Source organism: Elephas maximus, chromosome 27 (genome assembly GCF_024166365.1).
Source record: "Elephas maximus indicus isolate mEleMax1 chromosome 27, mEleMax1 primary haplotype, whole genome shotgun sequence".
In the NCBI taxonomy this organism is placed as follows: Eukaryota; Metazoa; Chordata; class Mammalia; order Proboscidea; family Elephantidae; genus Elephas; species Elephas maximus.
Genome location: NC_064845.1, coordinates 144,010 through 168,257, shown reverse-complemented (window position 1 = coordinate 168,257; position 24,248 = coordinate 144,010). Strand labels below are relative to the sequence as shown.

The 24,248-nt window shown below is 46.0% G+C and overlaps 2 protein-coding genes across 13 annotated transcripts in view; both read left to right on the top strand.

Moving 5' to 3' along the window:
- Nucleotides 1–24,248, top strand: part of MYRIP (myosin VIIA and Rab interacting protein) — a 372,549-nt gene that overhangs the window by 277,834 nt on the left and 70,467 nt on the right. For 9 of the 11 annotated variants that reach the window (XM_049870921.1, XM_049870920.1, XM_049870918.1 and 6 more), the window contains 4 exons: nt 45–125; nt 2,287–2,430; nt 11,618–11,798; nt 15,087–15,724. In XM_049870921.1, the coding sequence (XP_049726878.1) occupies nt 45–125; nt 2,287–2,430; nt 11,618–11,798; nt 15,087–15,724 (1,044 nt within the window). The remainder of the gene's footprint in view (nt 1–44; nt 126–2,286; nt 2,431–11,617; nt 11,799–15,086; nt 15,725–24,248) is intronic. The other 2 variants (XM_049870919.1, XM_049870917.1) reach the window with 1 other exon arrangement.
- On the top strand, nt 2,704–10,050 carry LOC126068422 (uncharacterized). Of its 2 annotated transcripts, none has more exons than XM_049870923.1 (2): nt 2,704–8,629; nt 9,260–10,050. In XM_049870923.1, exons 1-2 carry the CDS (start codon nt 7,476–7,478, stop codon nt 9,849–9,851), a joined length of 1,746 nt encoding a protein of 581 aa, XP_049726880.1. In that variant the 5' UTR covers nt 2,704–7,475; the 3' UTR covers nt 9,852–10,050. The 2 variants fall into 2 exon arrangements, with proteins under 2 accessions (XP_049726880.1, XP_049726879.1); XM_049870922.1 differs by having other exon boundaries at nt 2,706–8,224; nt 8,540–10,050.

Here is a 24,248-nt window from a genome sequence, read left to right as displayed (position 1 = left end):
CCCCGACCCACCCACAGCACACGGCCATTCTGTTCCCTCTGCAGGATAAGCAGAACGAGGCCAGTTACCTGCGGGACCACAAAGAAGAGCTGACAGAGGAGCTGGCCACAACTATTCTGCAAAAGGTAGGAGGCCCTGGTGGTCCGGGGGCTGTAGTTTATCACCCTGGCCCAGATGAGCTAACGAGCAGATACGGGAAAGGTCTCAGGCACCATTTCTTCTGTGCCTTCTCCTTTTTGTCTTTTGTGCTCTGCGGGCTGTTTCTAAGCAGTATGAACTAATTGCCTTTAGGGATTGAGCTAGTGGGCAAGGAATCGGGAGCTCAGCACAAACCTGGTTACTTATTGGCTTCCTGTTCCCTAGGTCTCTTGGGCTCTGTGTGTGTGTGTGTGTGTGTGTGTGTGTGTGTGTGTGTATGTGTATATACGCATGCACGCACACACATGCATGCATCTGTTGGATGGTATTCCCTTCCCACACTTCCTAAACAGTCTCTTACTGAAGAGGCTTGACAGTCACCCCACTACCTCCATGCCCCAAGCTGTGCCTTTAAATGGTGTATCAGTTCGTTGCTGTGAGTAAACAGCCACTCCAAAACTCCATGGCTTTAAACAAGGATCATTTTTTTCTCACTCATGCATCTGTGCAGCTGATCTAGGCTGGGACCTGGCAGGAGGATCTGCTTTGAGCTGTGGTTGGGATCAGGTGTGCTGCAGCGTGTTCGTTTAGGGCCTAAACGGGGGTGCATCAGATATTTTGTCATGGAAGAAGCACAAGGGAGCAGGAAGAAGCTCCCCTAAGGCCTCGGCTCGGCCCCGACACAGTTACCTACTCCCTCACCTTGGCTTGGCCCCGACACAGTTACCTACTTCCTCCTCACATTTCATTGGCCAAAGCAAACCACATGGTTGAGCTCAAAGCCCAGGGGCGGGAGAGACTACTCCCCCTGTGCTGGGTGGGATGGCCCAGTCACATGGCAAAGGGCTAGGTACAGGTTGTGTTGACAAAGTGGGGCCCATTATCCTGTCTACAACAGTCATCCCTATTAGCCACAGTAATTCACACCCCTTTCATGTGCCAAACACGTCCACCCTATCTAAAGACCCCCAGGTGTCTCATCCAGTCATAGTCCCAAGTGTGTTCTCTCCAGATCCAGCTCCCTTCCTGCTGGAGACCTGTCAACTAGACAAACACATTGTCTGCCCCACATACCCAACATACAAGGTTGGAATAGGGACAGGGAGAGAGCATGAAACCCACCTACTGGCAAAGGGGAATAGGAGGCAGAGGTGGTCACTGGTCCATGGTAGTCCAAAATCCCACTGGGCAAATGTGCCAGGTCCTTGCTTTGGAGGTGGGGACATGCTTGATTAGACCCCAGCCCTGTTGCTAGGTGGGCATCTCAGGTCAGTGCTCTCCTCAGCTCCTGGCCTTCCTTTTCATCTTCCAGTCTGGTCTAAAACAACACTGAAGAGCGTGCGCTTCCTGGTGGTTCAGCGTTTTCTCAGCTGCTTTCTGCCTGTAGGAACTTGGGAGGCCAGAGACCTAGGAAAACAGACTCACTAAGTCCAAACAGCCATGGCCGACAAGTGATGCAAACGACCTTAATATCCCTGGTGACTCTTGGGTTTCCAGATTCTTCCTAACGTCAGATTTGGAGCCAGAGACTCCGGGTTTGAGATCCAGGCCTATTGTTTATGAGCCGTGTGACCTTCATGGTATCTTAACCTCTCTGTGCCTGTACCCTCACCTGTCAAGTGGGGAGAACTCTAGCGTGTAACTGTTAGAATCGTCTTGAGGACACCTAGAACAGAATCTGACATGCAGTAGGCATTTAATAAGTAGAAGACGTTAACATCATAAAAGTGAGGATTATTTACAAAATGTGAAGTGCCACGGGGGAGTCTCTGTATGGTGCAAATAGTTAAGTGCTAGACTACTAGCCTAAAGGTTGGCAGCTTAAACCCACCCAGAGACACCGCGGAAGACAGGCCTGGTAATCTGCTTCCAAAAGGTCACAGCCTTCAGAATCCTAAGGAGCAGTTCTACTCTGCACACGTGGGGTCGCCATGAGTCAGAGTCACCTGAACAGCACCAACACAACGGAAGCGCTGTAGCAATGTTTGAGGCCCTGGTCGTATTGTTTTATCAGGCAGATCTGAAACGGGCTGGTAGCCCATTAAAACTAAACTCTAAGTGGAAGAGTCCCAGTGATGGTCCCAGCTACTCCACCTAGCCCCAGGGGCCTCTTTAATAACATACCTTTGTCACCTGCCCCCTCGACAGATCATAAGGAAACAGAAGAGCAAAAGTGAGCAGCAAGCGGAAGAAGAGCCGGAGTGGCCACGGCCCCGGAGCTGCAGTATGAAGGCAGCTGATGAGGGGACCACAGCTTTCCCAGGAGGCCAGCGAGCGTCCACCACCCTCTGGGTGAGTCCCGAGCAACACTGGCCCACCCCGCTCAGATGTCCTGCATGTGCGCAGGTCAGAGCTGGTCTCATGGGGACACCGTGGTCACCCATCTGTGGTGGACTCACCTGCCACTGGGCAGCATAAAGTTTCCTAAAGGGCAGGGGAGACTGAGAGAAGGGTGTGTGTGTGAGCGGGGCAGGGAGCAGTGAGAGAATAAACACAGGACATACGGACTACTGAAGGCTGTGGAGCTGGGTATTTACACAGAGACAAATTTAGGAAAAACAAAAATGCCCATAGGCTGCGTTTTTTTAGTAAAATTTTTTATTGTAGTAAAAAAAAAAAAATTGCCATCAAGTCTATTCCAACTTACAGCAGCCCTATAGGGCAGAGTAGAACTCCCCCATAGAGTTTCCAAGTAGCACGTGGTGGATTCAAACTGCCGACTTTTTGGTTAGCAGCCAAACTCTTAACCACTATGCCACCAGGGTCTCGCTGACCTACAGACCATGGGGGGCCCCAACCCTGTGGTCTCCTGGCAATGCATCCCCCTTTTTTCTCTTTAGTTCTCCAATGGCCTGGACACCTTCGGCACCTTATACAGGGTCTCAGAACCCTGCAGGCCCCACTACTTGGGCTTGATCACAAAACCCAAACCCAAATATCCATCCCCATGCAGACAGTTTCCCGTCCAGTCTCTTAAAAGAAAGTCCAGTTGTTCTCTTTTTAATTTCCTCCCTTACTGTGTGGCTTTCTGCCAGTAAGGTGGAGGAGGTCAGTGCAGCCAGCTTTCAAAGCCCTCAGCACAGGGGTGGTTATTCATTTAAAACCTGCCTCTCTTGGCACATGCACATAAAAAGCCATCTCCGTGGTAATGTGGCGATGCTGCTGCGGATAAGAACAGTGACAGCAGAGCTCAGACGCTGACGCCCTGCTGACCACTGAGTCCCTCCTGCCCTTGGCCCTTCTCCGTTTCCCTCTGCCTGCCTTCTCTTTGTTGTTTCCTCCCTCACATTTCCCCTCTCGTCTATCTCTCCTCTCTCTCTCCTTCTCTCTCTCTCCGTCTCTGTCTCTCTCCCCTCTCTCTCTCTTCTCTCCCACTCTCCTCTCTCGTCTCTCTGTCTCTCCTCTCTCTCTTCCGTCTCTCCCACCTCTTTCTCGTCTCTCTCTTTTGTTTCTCTCTCTCTCTCTGAAATGCCTATACACAGAAATAAAGTTTTTTTTTTTTATTGTTGTAATTGTTGGGTTGAATTTAACGGCTGTATCTGATCCTTAAGGAACCCTGGTGGCGCAGGGGTTAAAGTGCTTGGCTGCCAACTGAAAGGTCAGCAGTTCGAACTTACCAACAGGTCCGTGGGAGACAGATGTGACCGTCTGCTTCTGTAAAAAGATTTACAACCTTGGAAACCATATGGGGAAGCTCTCCTCTGTCCTGTAGGGTCACTATGAGTCGGAATGGACTGGACAGCAGTAGGGGGTTTGGGTGTGATCCTAAAAATACAAAGCATAGCCATGTCTTAGTTGTCTATTCATAAATCAAAACCAAACTTGTTGCCAGCAAGTTGATTCCAAGTAATAGTGACCCTATAGGACAAAGTAGAACTGCCCCATAGGGTTTATACGGCTATAAATCTTTACAGAAGCAGACTGCCACATCTTTCTCCCACAGAGCAGCTGATGGGTTCAAACCACCAACTTTTTGGTTAGAAGCCGAGCACTTGATCATTGTGCCACCAAGGCTCCTTGTCTGTTCACACAGCCCTCTAATATTGAACCCTTTGCCCAAAAAACCTTGATACTTAAAAACGTTCTTATCTCCCTGTTTCATATTGTGGGCTCTTTGAGAGCAAAGACCCTATCTCAAAGCCATGGTCAGTGCCTCAGCGAGCCGTGCCAAGAGGTATGGGTAGAACACGTGGCTGCTGCCAACGTGGAGGGTGCAGGACTGCAAAGGAAGGTATGACAAAGGTAACGTTACGCCCAAAGCTTCAGAGCCAGCTGGTTCGCAGGACAGTCCCTGCTGGTTGGAGTACCGCTAGCCAGGAGCGCATTGTTCCCTGGCTGTCAGCAGTGGCTGTCAGCTTCAGCACCAAGAGGGCATTGACTACGGCCACTCAGACCCAAGCTCACACCCCGCCTCTACCTGACCACTGTGCTTTGGGCAAGTTATTAACCCTTCTGGGCCTCCTTTTAGTCGTCTGTACCCACTCAGATTATGAGAGTGGATACATTGCACTGAAGCAGTGATAACAAACAACAAAAAGAAGTTACCATCCACTCAATTCCATCTCCTGGCCATGTGTTATGGACTGGAACTACCATAGGGTTTTCTTGGCTGTGATCTTTACCGAAGCAGATCACCCAGCCTTTCTTTTGTGGCATGGGTAGATTCAAACAGCCAACCTTTAGGTTAATAAAACCAAAACCAAACCCGTCGCGGTCGAGTCGATTCTGATTCATAGCAACCCTATGGGATAGAGTAGATCTGCCCTGTAGGGGTTCCAGGAGCAGCTGGTGGGTTCGAACAGCCAACCTTTTGGTTAGCAGCCGAGCTCTTAACCACTGTGCTACCAGGGTTAATAGTCAACTGCAAACCATCAGTGCCACCCAGGGATCTGGGCTGAATAAATGCCATTGTATTACAGTGGTTAATATTCATTGAGTGCTTTCTGTGTGCCATGATACTACCCCTTTACATGAGGAAACTGAGGCTTAGGTCCCACAGGCAGCCAGAGGAGGAGCTGGCATCGACCCGACACCTAACGCATCTTCCGTTAGTCAGTACCTGAAGAGGTAAGATGCCACACCAGTTTGGAAGCTCAGATTCCCAAGTCGATCTTTACAAGGCTTTGCTGGCATGCTAACATCTCGACCCGTGGACTCCATCAGCCATTCCCAGACCATGTGCATAGAGGTGCAGCCACCGTTAACTTAGGCCAGCCCTTCCAGACGTCACTGGCCCTGCTGCTTCCTAGGTCCCTCGGGTGGCTAAGAGGGAGAGAAGGAAAGCAAAGACTGTAGATTGGGAAGAAAGGGTGGGCATACAGGGTCCATCCAAAGTCATGAGCAAACAATGTGCTCAAGTAATCCTGTCACTTTCCAGGAGCCAAATAAGATTGGACTAGCTGGTGAGTAAACCCTGGCGGTGTAGTGGTTAAGTGCTATAGCTGCTAACCAAAAGGTCGGCAGTTCGAATCCGCCGGGCGCTCCTTGGAAACCCTATGGGGCAGTTCTACTCTGTCTTATAGGGTTGCTATGAGTCGGAATCGGCTCAACGGCAGTGGGTTTGGTTTTTTGGTTTTGGGTGAGTAAAAGCATTGTTGTGGCACCATCTGCTGGGCTCCATGATCATCGCAATGAATTTGTGGCAAAACCAAGTCTGGGTCCCAGAACTGTGGCTTTTCTGCCATGTCTGGAAACGGGCAGGCAATGTCCTGAAACCTTTTGGAGACAGTTTTGTTGGACCTTTTATGACTTTCAGGTTGTAGTTTTTAGTACGAAGCAGTAGTTTACTGACACCCCCAACTCTCATGAAAAACACAGACCTTGTCTTCCCTGTTGGGACAGGAGAGGGGTTTTCATGTGTTGGTCTTAGATTTTGTAGGTGGTGAGAGAAACATTTTTCTCCCATAGAAATGGCCCCCAGACATCTTCTACAGACACACATATACACACATAAAATATTGTTTGAGCCAGTGGAAAATTAAATATTAAATATTGTTTATTCCCTTTTTAAAACAGGAATTTAGTTATTTATAGTGAGAAGCATGTAAATATGAAAAGGAAAACCAGGGGATAGAAAATGGCTTATATGAGGCTGCAATAATACTACATCTAGCAGAGCAACTGGGCTGTCGGCTCACTATAGGCCAAAACTGTGTTTTAAGTCCTGCAAATTCAACCACAAACTTGGGACCTAAAAAGTCATCCCTGCCTTCAGGAAGATCACAGTCCATGGTAGAGTTGACCAGTCAGTGTATAACCATACCAGAGCACGGAAAGACCCCTGTGATCACACAGAGGGGAACCTCACCCAGACCAGGGTGGGAGGAGTACCAACGGTATGTCCTGCTTAATACATGGGAGATTTTCATAGAATGATTTTTTTCCTTCATTTTTGATCATTTCACTTGCCAATAGGCCATCAGCTGTGACCTCTGACCTCTCTGATAACCATTCATTATCCATTAAGGATTTAGATGACCTTGGTTTTTGTCAAGCTGCATCATGAGAGCGTCTCAGGACTAGGGGCCGGATCCGTGCTTGCTGTGCCCACTGAGTGAAGGAAGCCACACTCGGCTGGAAGCACTTGGCCATGTGTGTTAGCTTCCTCTCCTCCAAGTGTGACCTTACCCTCCATGATGTAAGCTGGGCGGGCTGATTTTTGTTTCTTTCTCTTGCCCCCCAGTTTTATCCAAGAGGCTTTTAAAAAAAAAAAAAATTGAAGCACTTCTGAAAATCCATCCTGTAACCAACCCCGAATCACATTCAATGCCACAGCAAACTTCTGTTGATTTTCAATACTGTACCAGTTACTGTGCCAGGGGCTAGTGTGTCACCATTAACAGGATATCATCCCTGCCCTCAGTTGCTCAGAGTCTAGTGGGGACATTGGGCAAGAAGAAAAGTGTTTGCTATAGAGTTCAGGGAAGCACAAATGAGCATAGGGGAAGCCTAGAACCCCAAGCCCAGCCTGGGTAGGGGCAATCAGTGAGCTTTTCAGCCACCCCACAGGAGAAAGATATGGCAGTCTCCTTCTGTAAAGGTTTACAGTCTTAGAAACCCTATGGTACAGTTCTACTCTGTCTTATAGGGTCGCTATAAGTCAGAGTCGACTTGATGGCAGGAGGTTAAGATGGGGAGAGCTTGCTCATGGTTGGGCTGCATTAGCCTGTGACCAGTACATTGAAAAGATTGACCACTGGTCCGCGTTAGCCTGTGACCAGTACATTGGAAGGGTTGACCATTGTTCCGCGTTAGCCTGTGACCAGTACATTGGAAGGGTTGACCACTGGTCCACGTTAGACTGTGACCAGTACATTGGAAGGGTTGACCGCTGGTCCATGTTAGCCTGTGACCAGTACATTGGAAGGATTGACCATTGGGCCACATCAGCCTGTGACCAGTACATTGGAAGGATTGACCATTGGGCCGTGTTAGCCTGTGACCAGTACACTGGAAGGATTGACCACTGGCCCACGTTAGCCTGTGACCAGTACATTGGAAGGATTGACCATTGGGCCACGTTAGCCTGTGACCAGTACATTAGAAGGCTTGACCATTGGGCCACATTAGCCTGTGACCAGTACATTGGAAGGATTGACCACTGGTCTGCGTTAGCCTGTGACCAGTACGTTGGAAGGGTTAACCATTGTTCCGCGTTAGCCTGTGACCAGTACATTGGAAGGATTGACCACTGGCGCACGTTAGCCTGTGACCAGTACGTTGGAAGGATTAACCACTGGTCTGCATTAGCCTGTGACCAGTACATTGGAAGGGTTGACCATTGGGCCATGTTAGCCTGTGACCAGTACATTAGAAGGATTGACCATTGGGCCATGTTCGCCTGTGACAAGTACATTGGAAGGGTTGACCACTGGTCCACGTTAGCCTGTGACCAGTACATTGGAAGGATTGACCATTGGGCCACGTTAGCCTGTGACCAGTACATTGGAAGGTTTGACCATTGGGCCATGTTAGCCTGTGACCAGTACATTAGAAGGATTGACCATTGGGCCATGTTCGCCTGTGACCAGTACATTGGAAGGGTTGACCACTGGTCCACGTTAGCCTGTGACCAGTACATTGGAAGGTTTGACCATTGGGCCACGTTAGCCTGTGACCAGTACATTGGAAGGATTGACCACTGGTCTGTGTTAGCCTGTGACCAGTACGTTGGAAGGGTTGACCATTGTTCCGCGTTAGCCTGTGACCAGTACATTGGAAGGATTGACCATTGGGCTGTGTCAGCCTGTGACCAGTATATTGGAAGGATTGACCACTGGCCCACGTTAGCCTGTGACCAGTACGTTGGAAGGATTAACCACTGGTCTGCATTAGCCTGTGACCAGTACGTTGGAAGGGTTGACCATTGGGCCATGTTAGCCTGTGACCAGTACATTAGAAGGATTGACCATTGGGCCATGTTCGCCTGTGACAAGTACATTGGAAGGGTTGACCACTGGTCCACGTTAGCCTGTGACCAGTACATTGGAAGGTTTGACCATTGGGCCACGTTAGCCTGTGACCAGTACATTGGAAGGATTGACCACTGGTCTGTGTTAGCCTGTGACCAGTACGTTGGAAGGGTTGACCACTGGTCTGTGTTAGCCTGTGACCAGTACGTTGGAAGGGTTGACCATTGTTCCGCGTTAGCCTGTGACCAGTACGTTGGAAGGATTGACCATTGGGCCGTGTTAGCCTGTGACCAGTATATTGGAAGGATTGACCACTGGCCCACGTTAGCCTGTGACCAGTACGTTGGAAGGATTAACCACTGGTCTGCATTAGCCTGTGACCAGTACGTTGGAAGGGTTGACCATTGGGCCATGTTAGCCTGTGACCAGTACATTAGAAGGATTGACCATTGGGCCATGTTCGCCTGTGACAAGTACATTGAAAGGGTTGACCACTGGTCCACGTTAGCCTGTGACCAGTACATTGGAAGGTTTGACCATTGGGCCACGTTAGCCTGTGACCAGTACATTGGAAGGATTGACCACTGGTCTGTGTTAGCCTGTGACCAGTACGTTGGAAGGGTTGACCACTGGTCTGTGTTAGCCTGTGACCAGTACGTTGGAAGGGTTGACCATTGTTCCGCGTTAGCCTGTGACCAGTACATTGGAAGGATTGACCATTGGGCCGTGTTAGCCTGTGACCAGTATATTGGAAGGATTGACCACTGGCCCACGTTAGCCTGTGACCAGTACGTTGGAAGGATTAACCACTGGTCTGCATTAGCCTGTGACCAGTACGTTGGAAGGGTTGACCATTGGGCCATGTTAGCCTGTGACCAGTACATTAGAAGGATTGACCATTGGGCCATGTTCGCCTGTGACAAGTACATTGGAAGTATTGACCACTGGTCTGCATTAGCCTGTGACCAGTACATTGGAAGGATTGACCACTGGTCTGCATTAGCCTGTGACCAGTACATTGGAAGGGTTGACCACTGGTCCACGTTAGCCTGTGACCAGTACGTTGGAAGGGTTGACCATTGGGCCATGTTCGCCTGTGACCAGTACATTGGAAGAATTGACCATTGGGCCATATTAGCCCAAGGTTTGGTAGAAGAGGTGGTATTGAAGCCCAAGTACAGCTGGACTCCTGAATCCAGCTCCAAACCACTCCTGTCCTGTCCACAGAGGCTGGCGAGAGCTCTCCTGTTATCTCTGATCCTAAGTACCTATGGTGGGCCAGGAAGAAAGTTGCAGAGATGAGTGCATTTCTCAGTGGGACAGAAGGCATGGGGCTGTTAGCTTAGAGCTTGGCCTGCAGGTGGAGGTGGATTGCCTGGGGAACCTGAGTTAAATACAGCAGCATTTTGCTTAGTATTTTAGAGTCACAGATGCCTTCAGTGGCTTTGTGAATATACTTTTCCGCTCTTCAGTTTATCGATATAAAAAGAGCAAAATAAATAACCAGTACAAGATAATTTCATTGTTGAATAGACGAATGTTGTATATATTTTTACAATAAAAAAAGAAAAAATAGGTAATTCAGCAAAAAAAAAAAAAAGAAAAAGATAATTTTATTAAGTGACAAAGGGAAAAATTAGACTCTCCCCGTTGGATAAAATTCTCTGTATGTCACATTTGTGCTTCGTAATAAGATACAACTCAGATATGTTTTCTGTCAGTCATCTGAATCCCCATTTCTACTACTACTCCTTGGGTTTGAGCCCCCCCTCCCCTTCCTTTAATGCAGGGGCTAAACTGGAATACGTTGTAATAGTTCTAGGTTTGCAGATGGGGCATATTTGACTCACCTATCTCTTATAGCACTCAAGTTGTGTCATAGCTTCCTATTTACACTGCTAAAACTCTCCCATCTGCAGGTCTCTAAGGGGAAGGCTTGTATTTTTGCATCCCCTAGAACAGTTTATCACACACAGTTGGCCCGTAAAAAATACTGGCTGGTCAGGGAACATCTAGGTCAATTGGCATAACAAAGTTTACTAAGAAAATGTTCTGTATCCCACTTTGGTGAGTGGCATCTGGGGTCTTAAAAGCTACCAAGTGTCCATCTAAGATGCATCAATTGGTCCCAACCCACCTCTGGAGCAAAGGAGAAGGAAGAACAGCAAAGACACAAGGAAGATATTAGCCCAAGAGACAAAAAAGACACATAAACCAGAGACCCATCAGCCTGAGGCCGGAAGAACTAGGCGGTGCCCAGCTACCACCAACGACCGCCCTGACAGGGAACACAACACAGTCCCTGACAGAGCAGGAGAAAAGTGGGATGCAGAACTCAAATGCACGTAAAAAGATCAGACTTAATGGTCTGAATGATACTAGAGGAACCCAGAAGACGTGGCCCCTGGACCTTCTGTAACCCAGAACTAAAACCATTCCCGAAGCCAACTCTTCAGGCAAAGATTAGACTGGACTATAAAACATAAAATAATACTCGTGAAGAGTGTGCTTCTTAGTTCAAGTAGATACACAAGACTAAACGGGCAGCTTCTGTCTGGAGCCGAGATGAGAAGGCACAAAGGGACAGGAGCTGGTTGAATGGACACAGGAAATGCAGGGTGGAAAGGGGGAGTGTTGTCATGTTATATTGATAGCCTTTTAGGGTCACATAACATGGTGCATATAAATTTTGGTACGAGAAACTAACTTGAGCTGAAACTTTCACCTAAAGCATAATAAAAAAAAATTTTTTAAAGAGCCAAAAAAAATAAATCTGTCTGGGTGAGTGGCTGGGTGAGTAGGAGCCCCATGAGAGCTGGCTACTGTCAGACTCCACTGCACTGTTTCTAGCAGGCCTGGCCAGCTTGCTGTGGAATTAGCAGGGGGCCATCTGTGTCCTTACAATTTGTTATGTACTGATTTGCAGCTTTTAAGTGTCCACGTGAGAAGCGTGAGCCCATTAAACATGTTTTCTCTACACCCCACAGTGTCCACCCCAAAAGCTGAAGGCATTCTTCCCAGTGATTGTGCCTTTTGAGTTAACTCCTTTCCCCCTTTCATTTCCACAGCGGTCCCAGTCTGCCTGCCTGCTCACCGGAGAAGATGCCCTGAAGACCCCTTTCCAGGAGGGGGCCTGGCGGCAGCTGTGGAAACAGAGCCAGCACCCGAGGGAGGAGCCCGCCTTGTCCAGCTGGAAGAGCATGGACAGGCTGGACGAAACAAGTAACTGTTTTATGCAGCGCCTAGTAGGTCTGTGGGTTCACAGTGCTGTCCAGAGGCTTCTTGGCTATTGCTTGGCTGGTCAGCTCTTCCTCCCATATGTCAGAATTGGTATGTGCCCACTTGGGGCAGCTGAGCCACTGAGTCACATGGCCTCTAGCACAGCACACGGTGTTATAATGTGGTCGTGTTTTGTGCCTGGGAAGTTTGCCTCGTTGCAGAGGAGAAATTAAAGCTCTTGACATGTCCTCGGTGTTCCCTGTGCTCTGCTGAGAACGCTCGGGCAGTGGGGTTCTGGGCAGGGTATTACAATCCCTCAGCTCCACAGCCCCACGCCAGCTGCCAGTTTAAGGTGGACTGAGAGCTTGAGTCCTTGTAGTCCAGGAACCCATGACTGAGAAGTACAGCTGCCCACCCCCACCCAGACCCCCACCCGGACCCCCAGTCCAGGCCTGGTTCTCTCCCCGCCCGGATGCACATACTGTCTAATGGAAGCTGGGTGCGTTTGTCCTCACATGAAGACGTCATTAACAGCGTTCTCAGTCCCTGTTACGTGTCAGATCTAGACAGCAACAACCACAGATTAACAGTAAAGCATCCACACTTAGAAATATGCTTGTAAAGACTGTGCATCATCTCTATTCTGTAAGGGAAAAGACTTAACCAACAGCTACGTAAACAGAATCCGTTATTATCACAGTATAATCAAAAAACATCAAGTTTTTTTAAGAAGTCCTTCTGAAGATTTTCCAGAAAAGATCATTTCCGTGTTGACATTTTATTGTCTATCAGTGGAAACCACCGTCCATGACATTGCAGAGGCGCTGTGAGCAGATGAAATTTTTATTTATTTATTTATTTTTATGGTTTTGGTTTTTAAAGTGCATTCTTCCTTTCTAGGCATGGCTTTCTTTCCCCCTGCTGCCCAGCGTATTTATATCCATCCATCCATTTTATCTCTCTATCCCTCCATCTCTCTTTTTCTGTCTCCCTGGATTGCAAAGTCCCACACGAAAGGGCCTCTTAGATTCCACAGGACATATGAGAGTATCGCATAACAGGTCTTCAATAAACAATAATAACCAGCTTTTTCAAGTCACTTCATCTATGCTTCACCGTTTCATTTATTCTCCAACAGGGTTGCTAAGCACTGCCGTTATCTTGTTTGGCAGGTAAGAGCAGGCAGAGAGGTCCAGTGACTTGTCCAAGATGCCATAGCTAACATGAACAGACCTGGTCCGCAAATCCAAACATCATGACATCACAACTCCAATTCTGCATGAAAATAAATGTTCTCCCACCGTAAAAAAAAAAAAAAATCAAAGTTTAGACTTACAAACTGTTACATTTGGAGGGTATCACACAAACTTCTAAAAGATACTCCATTTCATGAAATATTTCCCCACTGGATTATAAGCATTCCATGAATTTGCAAAGGATTTTGGTCTTCAAAACACGGTTTTGTGAACAATTTTATGGAAAACTAAGCATGCCTGTGTAATTTATCAATTGCCTGTAAACATAAAACTGCCCAACAGCATCACAAGAAAGACTGGACGCATCCCTGAGGATGCAGATTGAAACAAACAAAAAGCACACATGTAGAAAACCGCGGGTTTTCTGAGGAACGCTCAGTCCTGGACCTGCTAACGTGCCTGTGCCAACCAGAGGTCTTGAGGGATGCCTGGTACATTTCCAAAAAAGACCAAACTAGCTGGCTACAAGTCCATTCCGACTCATGACACAGGTCTACTCTGCAACACGTGGGGTCGCCCTGTGTGTCTCTGGTATGTTTCACAGGAAACAAATTACTCCTGGGAGTGTTCCTCAGCCTCAGCAGAGCAAAAACATACAGCAGAGGAGACCAGAGATGGAGATCGTCTTAGAAGGTTGATGTCCACTGGGCTCTTTGTAACAGCTCTGTTTGTGCCTCAGGGGAAAGGTTGAGTCCACAGTGTGGTCAGCCTTAGGGACATGGTGGGTCAGGTAAACTACAGCAACTCCACTTTCGGTCTTGACAGCATCTGGGACAGTTAATGGGCTTTCCCAAAACACCTTTTCACTTTACAGAACTTGATTGTGCACTCACTGTATGACAGCTGGGGAAATAAAGATCAGTTTAGACCCAGTCCCTGCCCTCAAGTTGCTCACCTAGAGTTGTCCACACGTAGGGGAGGAAATGGTCCCTTCCAAGCCCTGGGCCCCCAGTACTCAACCCAAAGCAGCCCTGCAGTATTTCTGGTTAGGAAATTTAAAAATTAAACAGAACAACAGCTTCTGCTGGCAACTGCTATGCCTGAGGCCACAGGGCTGAGCCAAGTACCCATTGCTAAAGGAGACACCACGTGTCTTACTCCCCTGCCAGCGCATGGGCACAAAACATTTTCTTGTTTGCCTTAAGCAAAAACAAGGTAAAGCAACTGTCACGCTGCATGTAGGTCAGCCCTTGGGGCCACCAGCCAGCACAGATGCCCTGGGCAGACCTGTGTCCAGTTCAGGCCAGCCCAGAGCCGTGACTGCAGACTGAGATTCGCTCTGGGCTGCCCTGGCACCGTGCTGCGTGGTTGGCCGGGGACTTTCACGGGACAGCCCATGACCAAGAGCTGCCTCGGAGTCAGAGAGAGAATGTGCCCCGTCCCAGCTTTACCAGTTACAGGCTGTGACCTTTGACAAGTTACTTAACTTTGTTATCTTTGTTCCCTCATCTGTAAAGTGAGATTGGAAGTACCAGCCTCTTTCTGCCTCACATCCTTTCCAAATGGAGGTATATGCCTTGAGCTAAAAATAAACTTACATACCCATTTCGCAAGGCTGTTGTGAGATCTGTAAAATGCCCAAGGGCAGGATTTTTTAACATCCTTGCCTACAAACCACAGCCCTTTGAGGTAGGCTAGGCAGGTAGTAAAGTTATCTCCTGTCCAAAGAAGGGTAACTGAGAATCCAAGAGACAAAACCATCGCCCACGATTAAAGAACTAGAACCTAGAGCTGCCAACTGCAGACCTGTCTTCTCCATCGAAGCCAGCCTAGAGTGAGATGGTTTTGAGGAGACTGAGGTGGCCATCTGCCCAGGTGGACATGAAATAATAGCTGGGTATCCAAGTTCCTCTCCATCTGTGAAGCTCTGGGGGACCTGTGAGGCCTTAAGAAACTTCTTGGGGCCCTTTAAACTCTAACCTCCCATTAGGTGTGTCTTTCTGGTCTTCCTACAGGCAGCTGCTCCCTAACACCCCACAAGCCAGTCATAGGGAAGGAGGCAGGTGGAAGCCCACCTTGCCCTAAGGTGATAACAAACCCTTTCTGGTTTCTCCCACCACAGACCTGGCCCCAGTTTTGCAGAGCCCTGACGGGAACTGGATGACCCTGAAGGATGGCACTCCACCTCCCACCCGCCTGTTATCTAAACCTAAGAGTGGAACATTCGAGGCCCTGGAGGCCACATCTAGCGTGGTGTCTGCCTACGAAGAGATGGGCTCTGACAGTGAGGAGGACTTTGATTGGAGCGAGGCCTTGCGTAAGCTGTGCCCAGGACCCCAGGGCCTGCTCCGAAACCCCCAACCTCAGCTCACACAGGCCGGAGGCCCTGACCAAGGCCCTTCAGCTGCCTCCCTCTCCTCCGTGCTCTCCCCCAACCCTGAGGGTATGTGCTCAGACTCCGAGACCTCCTCAGCGGGCTCTTCCCGGGAAGCTGGGCACCAGGCCAGATTGTCCTGGCTGCAGAGGAAGCCCCCTAGGAACCCCACAGCAGAGAAGATGCGCCTTCAGGGAGAGCTGGACGTGAACTTCAACCCCCAGGCAGCCAGTGGGGAGACCTCAGACAGCAGCGAGCCTGAGGAGGCCCCTCATACCACAGATCGGCGGGCCCGGAGGTGGAGAAGAGCCCGGGTGGGCTCAGAAGAGCCAAGCAAGGAACCGTCTTCCCCCAACGCCCATCCCCAGGATCTGGACTCGCATCAGGTAACAGAACTGCATGTGTGCAAGCCCGTATGCAGATACACACACTTTCCAGGTAGGATGTGTCCTCCTCCAAGGATAGTGGCTTAGGGAGTCTCAGGTGTGGAAGCCACAGGCCCAGGTTCTAATCTTGGTTTTTCTGCTAAGTAGCTGAGGGACCCTGGACAGGTTACATGGACTCTCTGGGGCTCTGCATCCTCCTCTCTGGAGAATAGTTTAGAATTCAAAGTGTGGCTCACAAAGTGTGACCAGCAGCATCAGCACCACCTGGAAATTAGTTAAAATGCATATTCTCAGGCCTCACCCAGACCTGATAAATTAGAAACTGTGGGGCTGGACTCAGCCCTCTGTTTTAACCAGCCCTCCTGGTGATTCTGCATCAGAGTTTGAGAGCACTGGCTCAGGGTTAAGGGTGTGAGGTTAGAGTCAGCCTGCCTGGGGTCAAGTCCAGCTGTGTGACCTTGGGCAAGACATCTCTCAAGGTGTCCACTTGCTCATCTTTATTTCCCGCAAAACGGAGATAGTACTAGGACCCACCTCAAAAAAATGGTTGTGACAATTGACTGAGATAATGTTTATAAAATGCTAAGCTCTGTCCTAGACACAGCCTGAGGGCTCAGTAAATATTATTTCAATATAATAATTCAGGTGTAGTTTATTGACATAGCAGCATCTTCAGTGGCTTGGCCCACGTGTTTTAAGTCATGAAGCCCCTTTGAGAACGTGATTAAAGCTATGGACTCACTCCCGAGAAAAATGCCCCTGTAAACACATACACACACACATATTTTGCTTACAGTCTCGGAGTTCACAGACCCCCAGCCAGATTAATTTTATATTTTAAGTACACCCTGTCATTCCCGGCTCCCTTTGATCATGCCGTTGCCCTGCCCTTCTCTTCCCGATGAAGCCCGATGCATCTCTGTGGACCAAACACCCAACCTGGTACATCCCATTCCAGCCTCTCTCTAGCAATATTTTCTAAACTCGAAAGAGACACGTGTTCTGGAACTTTTAAATGACCTCATGCAAGCAGTGGGTTGCAGTATTTGAGAGTTATAAGCAAAATCTAGTTATGTTGTCACTGCCTTCTTTAGGCACATAATCACTTGTCAAATTTCCATGAACCTGACTTTTTACCTTGGACTTCATGACACCTCCCATAGTACCCAGCTGCATGCCTTGCACTCTTAGTTTAGGTTCTGCCAAAAGCAGACACCAAGTGAAGGATCTGGATGCAGGTAGCTCATGTGGAAGAAACCCTGGTGGTGCAATGGTTAAGTGCTCAGCTGCTAACTGAAAGGTCGATGGTTGAACCCACCGGTGGCTCCGTGGGAGAAAAGACCCTGCGATCTGCTCCTGTAAAGATTATAGCCTGTGAAGCAGTTCTGCTCTCATATTGGGTCACTAAGAGTTGTAGTCGACACAGTGGCATACAACAGCAGTTTACGGGGGTCGGGGAAGGCCGTGGTAATTCAGTGGTAGAACTCTCACCTTCCATGGAGGAGGTCTGGGTTCTCAGCCAGTATACCTCAGTCACAGCCACCACTTGTCTGTCAGTAGACACTCGTGTGTTGCTATGATGCAGAACAGGTTTCGGTGGAGCTTCTAAACTATGACAGACCAGAAAGAAAGACCTGGAAGTCCACTTCGGAAAAATCAGCCAATGAAAACCGTATGAATCACCATGGTCCAGTCTCATTGTGCATGGCTTCATCATGAGTTAGGGTCAACTCAACGGCAGGTAACAACTGTTTATATGGGAAGTGATCCCAGGAAGCACAAGGCCAAGATAGGGAGGTGAGAAAGACTGATTAAGGTTCACTGTAGGCAACCAAGTCTCAGTCTCCCTGGGGATCCTCAGAACTCTGCAGAGCATAAGGAGACTGGAGCGTTTATCCACATCTCCCCTTGGTGAGGGGTTGCCCCCACCCAGAGTGGGTATTAACTCCATACCCAGCGAGGTTTGTATGGAGGGAGCCTGAGAAATTCCACAGGCAGAGAAAAAGAGAGACCCAGGTTTGAGGTGGGAAGCTATCAGTGAGCCAGAAACTGCCCTCCACTGTTGCAGGGGAATCGTGGGTCCAGGGCATATGGCCCAGGAAGTCATCAATGTCTCCTCCAATGACCTTCTTTGAGTATGTCAGCCAAGTCCCTGATCCTGGGGCCCCCACTGAGCTTGTTGTGGACTCAGAGATTCTCAGAACATAGAGTTTGGCATCACTCCGGGCTGACCCGCTCATGTGTTGCCTAGAACAAGTCCCTTATTTGGTCCAAACCCTCATTTTCCTCATCTGTGAATAGGACGGTTATTAAAAATTTACATTGTAGTGATGTTGTCATCATAGAATAAAACTATAAAGTTCTGTTCAACTGTGAATCATTATTGCCTAGCTCAAGTGGAGACTGTTGTCCAGTTTCTTTGGGTGACTTGCCTCAAGGAATATTCTAGAGGGCTATCTGCCTGATTCCTTTGCAGATATAAAATGTCACATTTCCACCATGACTGGGTCCCTGAAGCTTCTTATTTATGCTGAAGTAGCCTGGAAATTGTCATCTGGCTGTAATCTTTGCGCGCCATCAGTAGGGAGAAGGCACAAGCCAACAGAAAGACGACGGACTCCAAGTTGCCTCTGCCTTGCTGGGAGTGACTTTGAGCAAATGGCAGTGCCCTCTGCTCCCAACTAGAGGGAGATAGCATTGCCCTTTACAGACTTCAAAACCCAGATGTCTTCTATTTAATTTACTATAGCAATTCTCTTTAAAAATAAACAAACATATAGTTTACTTCCTTCTTAATTATATAAATAAATGAATATAATGTAAAAATAATAATAATAAAACGTGCAGTAAAGTCCCCCCGACCACAACCATAAGTCCCTGTCATCTCCCCCAAAATGACTACTTGCATTTGGTGCGAATCCATCCAGATCTTGGTGCATTCATATACGTCTAATACATTAGAAGTAGTTCTATAAATGTTTTCCCATATTGTCAGCAATACTTAGAGTTGTCAGTCTGCTAAATTTTTGCCAATTTTATGTGAGAAAAACTAATTTTTTTAGTTAATATTTTTATGTTTACTACTGAGGCTGAGAAGCCATGGTGGCACAGTGGTTAGGCGCTCGGCTGCTAACCAAAATGTTCGCAGTTGAAACCTACCAGCTGCTCTACAAGAGAAAGATACGGCCATAAAGCTTGCTGTTGCTGTTTTGAGGTGCTCTGAAGTCAGTTCCAACTCATAGAGACCCTGTGCACAATAGAACAAAACACAGCCCGGTTCTGCACCATCATCACAATTGTTGCTATATTTGAGCCCGTTGTTGCAGCCCCTGTGTCAATCCATCTCATTGAGGGTCTTCTTCTTTTTCATTGACCCTCTACTTTACCAAGCATGATGTCCTTCTCCAGGGACTCATCCCTCCTGATAACATTTCCAGAGTAAGGAAGACAAAGTCTCACTATCCCTGCTTCTAAGGAACATTCTAGTTACACATCTTCCAAGACAGATTTGTTCGTTCTTCTGGCAGTCCACGGTATATTCAGTATTCTTCTCCAACACCATAATTTAAAGGCATCAATTTTTCTTTGGTTTTCCTTATTCATTGTTCAGCTTTCCCATGCATATGTGGTGATTAAAAACACCATGGCTTGGGTCAGGTGCACCTTCATCCTCAAGATGACATCTTTGCTTTTTAAAACCTTAAAGAGGTCTTTTGCAGCAGATTTGCCCAGTGAAATACGTCATTTGATTTCTTGACTGTTGATTGTGGATCCAAGTAAAATGAAATACTTGACAACTTCAATAATTTCTCTATCATGGTGTGAGAATTGTGAGGATTTTTGTTTTCTTTATGTTAAGATATAATCTGTACTGAAGCCTGTAGTCTTTGATCTTCATCAGTAAGGGCTTCAAGTCCTCTTTGCTTTCAGCAAGCAAGGTTGTATCATCTGCATATCCTAGGTTGTTAATGAGCCTTCCTCCAATCCTGATGCCACATTCTTCATATAGTCTAGCTTCTTAGATTATTTGCTCAGCATATTGATGGAATGAGGGCAGTGAAAGTATACAACCCTGATGCACACTTTGCCTGATTTTTAACGATGCAGTAACCCCTTGTTCTGTGTGAACAACTGACTGCCTCTTGGTCTATGTACAGGTTCCATATGAGCACCATTAAGTGTTCTGGAATTCCCATTCTTCACAGTATTATCCGTAATTAGTTAGGATCCATACAGTTGAATGCCTTCCCGTGGTCACTAAAATATAGGCAAACATCTTTCTGGTATTCTCTGCTTTCAGCCAAGACCCATCTGACATCAGCAATGATATTACTGGTCCCACAACCTCTTCTGAAACCTGCTTGAATTTCTGGCAGTTCCCTGTCAGTGTACTGCTGCAACCATTTTTTAATTATCTTCAGCATGATTTTACTTACATGTGATGTTGTCTTATAATTTCTGCATTCTGTTGGATCCCCTTACTTTGTAATAGGCATGAATATGAATCTCTTCTAGTCAGTTGACCAGGTAGCTGTCTTCCGAATTTCTTGGCATTGATGAATGAGCTCTTCTGGCATTGCATCTGTTTGCTGAAACATTTCAACTGGTTTTCTGTCAATTTTTGCAGCCTTGTCTTTTGTCAATGCCTCAGTGCAGCTTGGACTTCTTCAGTACTATCTTGATCATATGCTACTTCCTGAAACGGTTGAATGTTGACCACTTCTTTTTGATATAGTTGCTCTGTAAATTCCTTCCATCTTCTCTTGATGCTTCCTGCATCGTTCAATTTTTTGCCCATGTTTTTAGTTGTTGTTAGGTGCTGTAGAGTCAGTTCCAACTCCTAATGACCCTGTGTACAACAGAACAAAACACTGCCTGGTCCTGCACCATTCCTCCTGATCATTGTTATGCTTGAGCCCATTATTGCATCCACTGTGTCAGTCCATCTCATTGAAGGTATTCCTCTTTTTTGATGACCCTCTACTTTACCAAACATGGCATCCTTCTCTAGGGACCAATCCCTCCTGATAACATGTCCAAAGTATGTGAGATGAAGTCTCACCATTCTTGTTCCTAAGGAACATTCTGGCTGTACTTCTTCCAAGACAGATTTGTTTGTTCTTTTGGCAGTCCATGGTATATTCAGTATTCTTCGGCAGCACCATAATTCAAAGGCATCAATTCTTCTACAGTCTTCCTTATTCATTGTCCAGCTTTTGCATGCATACGAGGCTATTGAAAACACTATGTCTTGGGTCAGATATCTTTATAATAGAATGTGGTACGTGTCTCCATTTACTGTTATTAAAGCTTTCTAGTTTTCATCAAAGCTCTTACACTTTTCTTGTTAGATATTTTTTGTAAAGTATGTTATTTTTTTGTTGATGTTGTTAATGAAATCTCTTCATGTATTACATATTCTAATTGGTTTTCACTGGAGTAGAGAACACTATTGATGTTATGGTTGTTATCTTTTAACTTCCTATCTTCATGGATTCTCTTATTAATTCTAATAATCTTTCAGATGATTCTGTCAAAGAGTAAACCAGACTGTCTGTAAAGTTCAAATAAAGAGAATTTATTGACAGAATACAATTTAAATCGAGGACTGTCTAGCCCACAAAAGAAAAACCAGAATTTTAATGAGAGTCAGTCAGTGAAGAATTTAAGTACATGCATTTGGGGAACTAGCAGTGAATTCTTCCAGTTGGCTGTATCCTAAACATTTACTGGAAATATTACAATGAAGTCTTCTAACTGGCTATATCTTAATCAGTTACAGTAAAAATCATGAATATGCATAGCACTTACAATGACAACTGAATATGTTATTGGCTGCAGTAAAAACCATGAATTTGGTATTAGATTGCTGGAAAAACCACAGTTATTCACCAATCCTTTTATCATAGATTGTTCTTACTTTTGATTGGTTGACCTTTAAGCAAGACAGACAGTTGTAGTTTTCAACGTAAGCTTCTTATAACACAGCATATCATGTGATTTTTGAGACTAGGCTAACATGAGCAGTAAATAACAAAATGGGGCTAGGCCTGCACCCTGGATAGAAGCTCTACCTATGCCAAGCACCTGGATTTTTAAAGTTATTACAAGCGTTATTGGCAATGGCACAGCACCTTATTGTGCAAGAATGAAATCAAGAGCTATTCAGTAGTCCAATACAACCTTAGCAAAGGAATGGAAAGATTGTTGTTGGGCTTTTATGGCATCTGCAAGATCATCATGAATTTTAGATACAATAGCAGACAGGTTGTGAATAGCTTTTTCAAGTTGAACACCAACCCAGGGTAAAAAGGCTCAGAGAAATACAAATCTAAATCTGGGTTGATCAGCTATAGGGTTGTGGTATTTCATATGATGATCAAATGCATCTCTTTTATACCAGGTTGGAAAGTTTAGGTTATCATCCCAATGTAGGCTTTCATCATAAGAGTGGATGCCTAAAGGGACTCCAGGAGTTCCCAGAGTGCATTTACTACCCACATTCCATCCATCTTGGCAATGCAAGGTCCAAGTGACAGGTTCAGCCTGGCCCTTTTTTCTCAGATAAGATGATCCTCCACATAAAAATAAATATCCTTGGAATGCACAAAGCATTCCTGTTCACATTCGATTATTAAGGAGAGGGAAGGATTGGTTTGCTTTTATAAGCCAGTTTTCAGTAAGAGATTCATTGAAAATAACCTTTCTAATTCTAAGGGTTTTCTAAAGAGTGGACAAACTGGTGTTGTTGATTATTTGCATGGCAAGAGCTTATCAGCATTGTCAAATATAAGTTGTTTTCAACAAAAGGAATAGGGCATCCATTAGCATAAATCACTGCAGACCCTTGTCCAAATACAGGTGAGCCAAAAGCAAGCCACTAAGGGCTTAGTAGGACAATCATGATGCCACAGCTTGATGCAGATGGCTCTCTTGGCTATGGCACAGAAAAAAGTAGTGGCATTGGGTACGAGCTTATATATGTAACTAGTGTATACAGGTGTAACTAGCTCAAAGGACTCATGCAGACGCTAACACTCTGAGTTCTCAGCTCCTCAGGGTCACCACCAGTAAGACTCCTTCACATCCTGCTGACTGTACCAAGAAATGTCAAGGAGTAAACCAGACTCCATTAAATTCAAAGGAAATTTATTGACAGAATATGATTTAAATCAGGGAACATCTAGCACAAAAGTAAAACCAGAGTTCCAATGAGGGACAGTCAGTTACGTGTTTAAGTACATGTGTTTGAGGAATTAGCAGTGAATTCTTCTGACTGGCTGTATGCTAAACATTTTCTGGAAATATTACAATAAAGTCATCCAATTGGCTATATGACAATCAGTTACAGTAAAAATCATGAACATACGATCAATTCCAGTAAAGCCTATGAATATACATAGCACTTACAGAGAGAGCTATGTGTATGCTATCAGTTACAGTAAAAGCCATGAATATGCTATTAGATTGCTATAAAAAACCACATTTATATCATAGATTGTTTTTACTTTTGATAGGCTGACCTTTAAGCAAGACTGGCAGTCACAGTTTTCAACATAAGTTTCTTGTAACAGCATATATTGTGATATCTGGGACCAGGCTAACATGAGCAATAAATAACAAAATGGGGCTAGGCCTACACTCTGGATAGAAGCTCTACCTATGCCAAGCACCTGGATTTTTAAAGTTCTTATACAATTTTCTTGCCCAGGAGGATAATCATATGTATTTACAGTAATGACATCCTTATCTTTCCTATCTATTATTTATACATATTTCCTCATCTGTTATGGAATGAATTATGTCCCCTCAAAATATGTGTTGTAAATCCACCACAAAGGATAAGGAAGGACACTATATAATGATGAAAAGGTCAATATACCAGGGGATATACCCATAATAAATATTTACACACCCAATGACATGGCTCCAAAATATGTAAAACTAACAGCATTGAAAAGAGAGATAGACAGCTCCACACTAATAGTAGGAGACTTCAACCCACCACTTTTGGTGAAGGACAAAGCATCCAGAAAGAAGCTCAATAGAGATACAGAAGATCTAAATGCCACAATCAACCAATTTAACCTCATAGACATACAGAACACTCCACCCAACAGCAGCAAAGTATACTTTCTTTTCCAATGCACATGGAACATTCTCTGGAATAGGCCACCTATTAGGCCATAAAGCAAGCCTTAACATAATCCAAAACATCAAAATATTACAAAGCATCTTTTCTGACCATAAAGCCATAAAAGTAGAAATCAATAACAGAAAAAGCAAGGAAAAAAGTAACACGTGGAATCTGAACAACACCTTGCTCAAAAATGACTGGATTATAGAAGAAATTAAGGATGGAATAAAGAAATTCATAGAATCAAATAAGAATGAAAACACTTCCTACCAAAACCTTTGGGACATAGCAAAAGCAGTGCTTAGAGGTCAATTTATATCAATAGACGCACACATCCAAAAAGAAGAAAGGTCCAAAATAAAAGAATTATCCCTACAACTCAGAGAG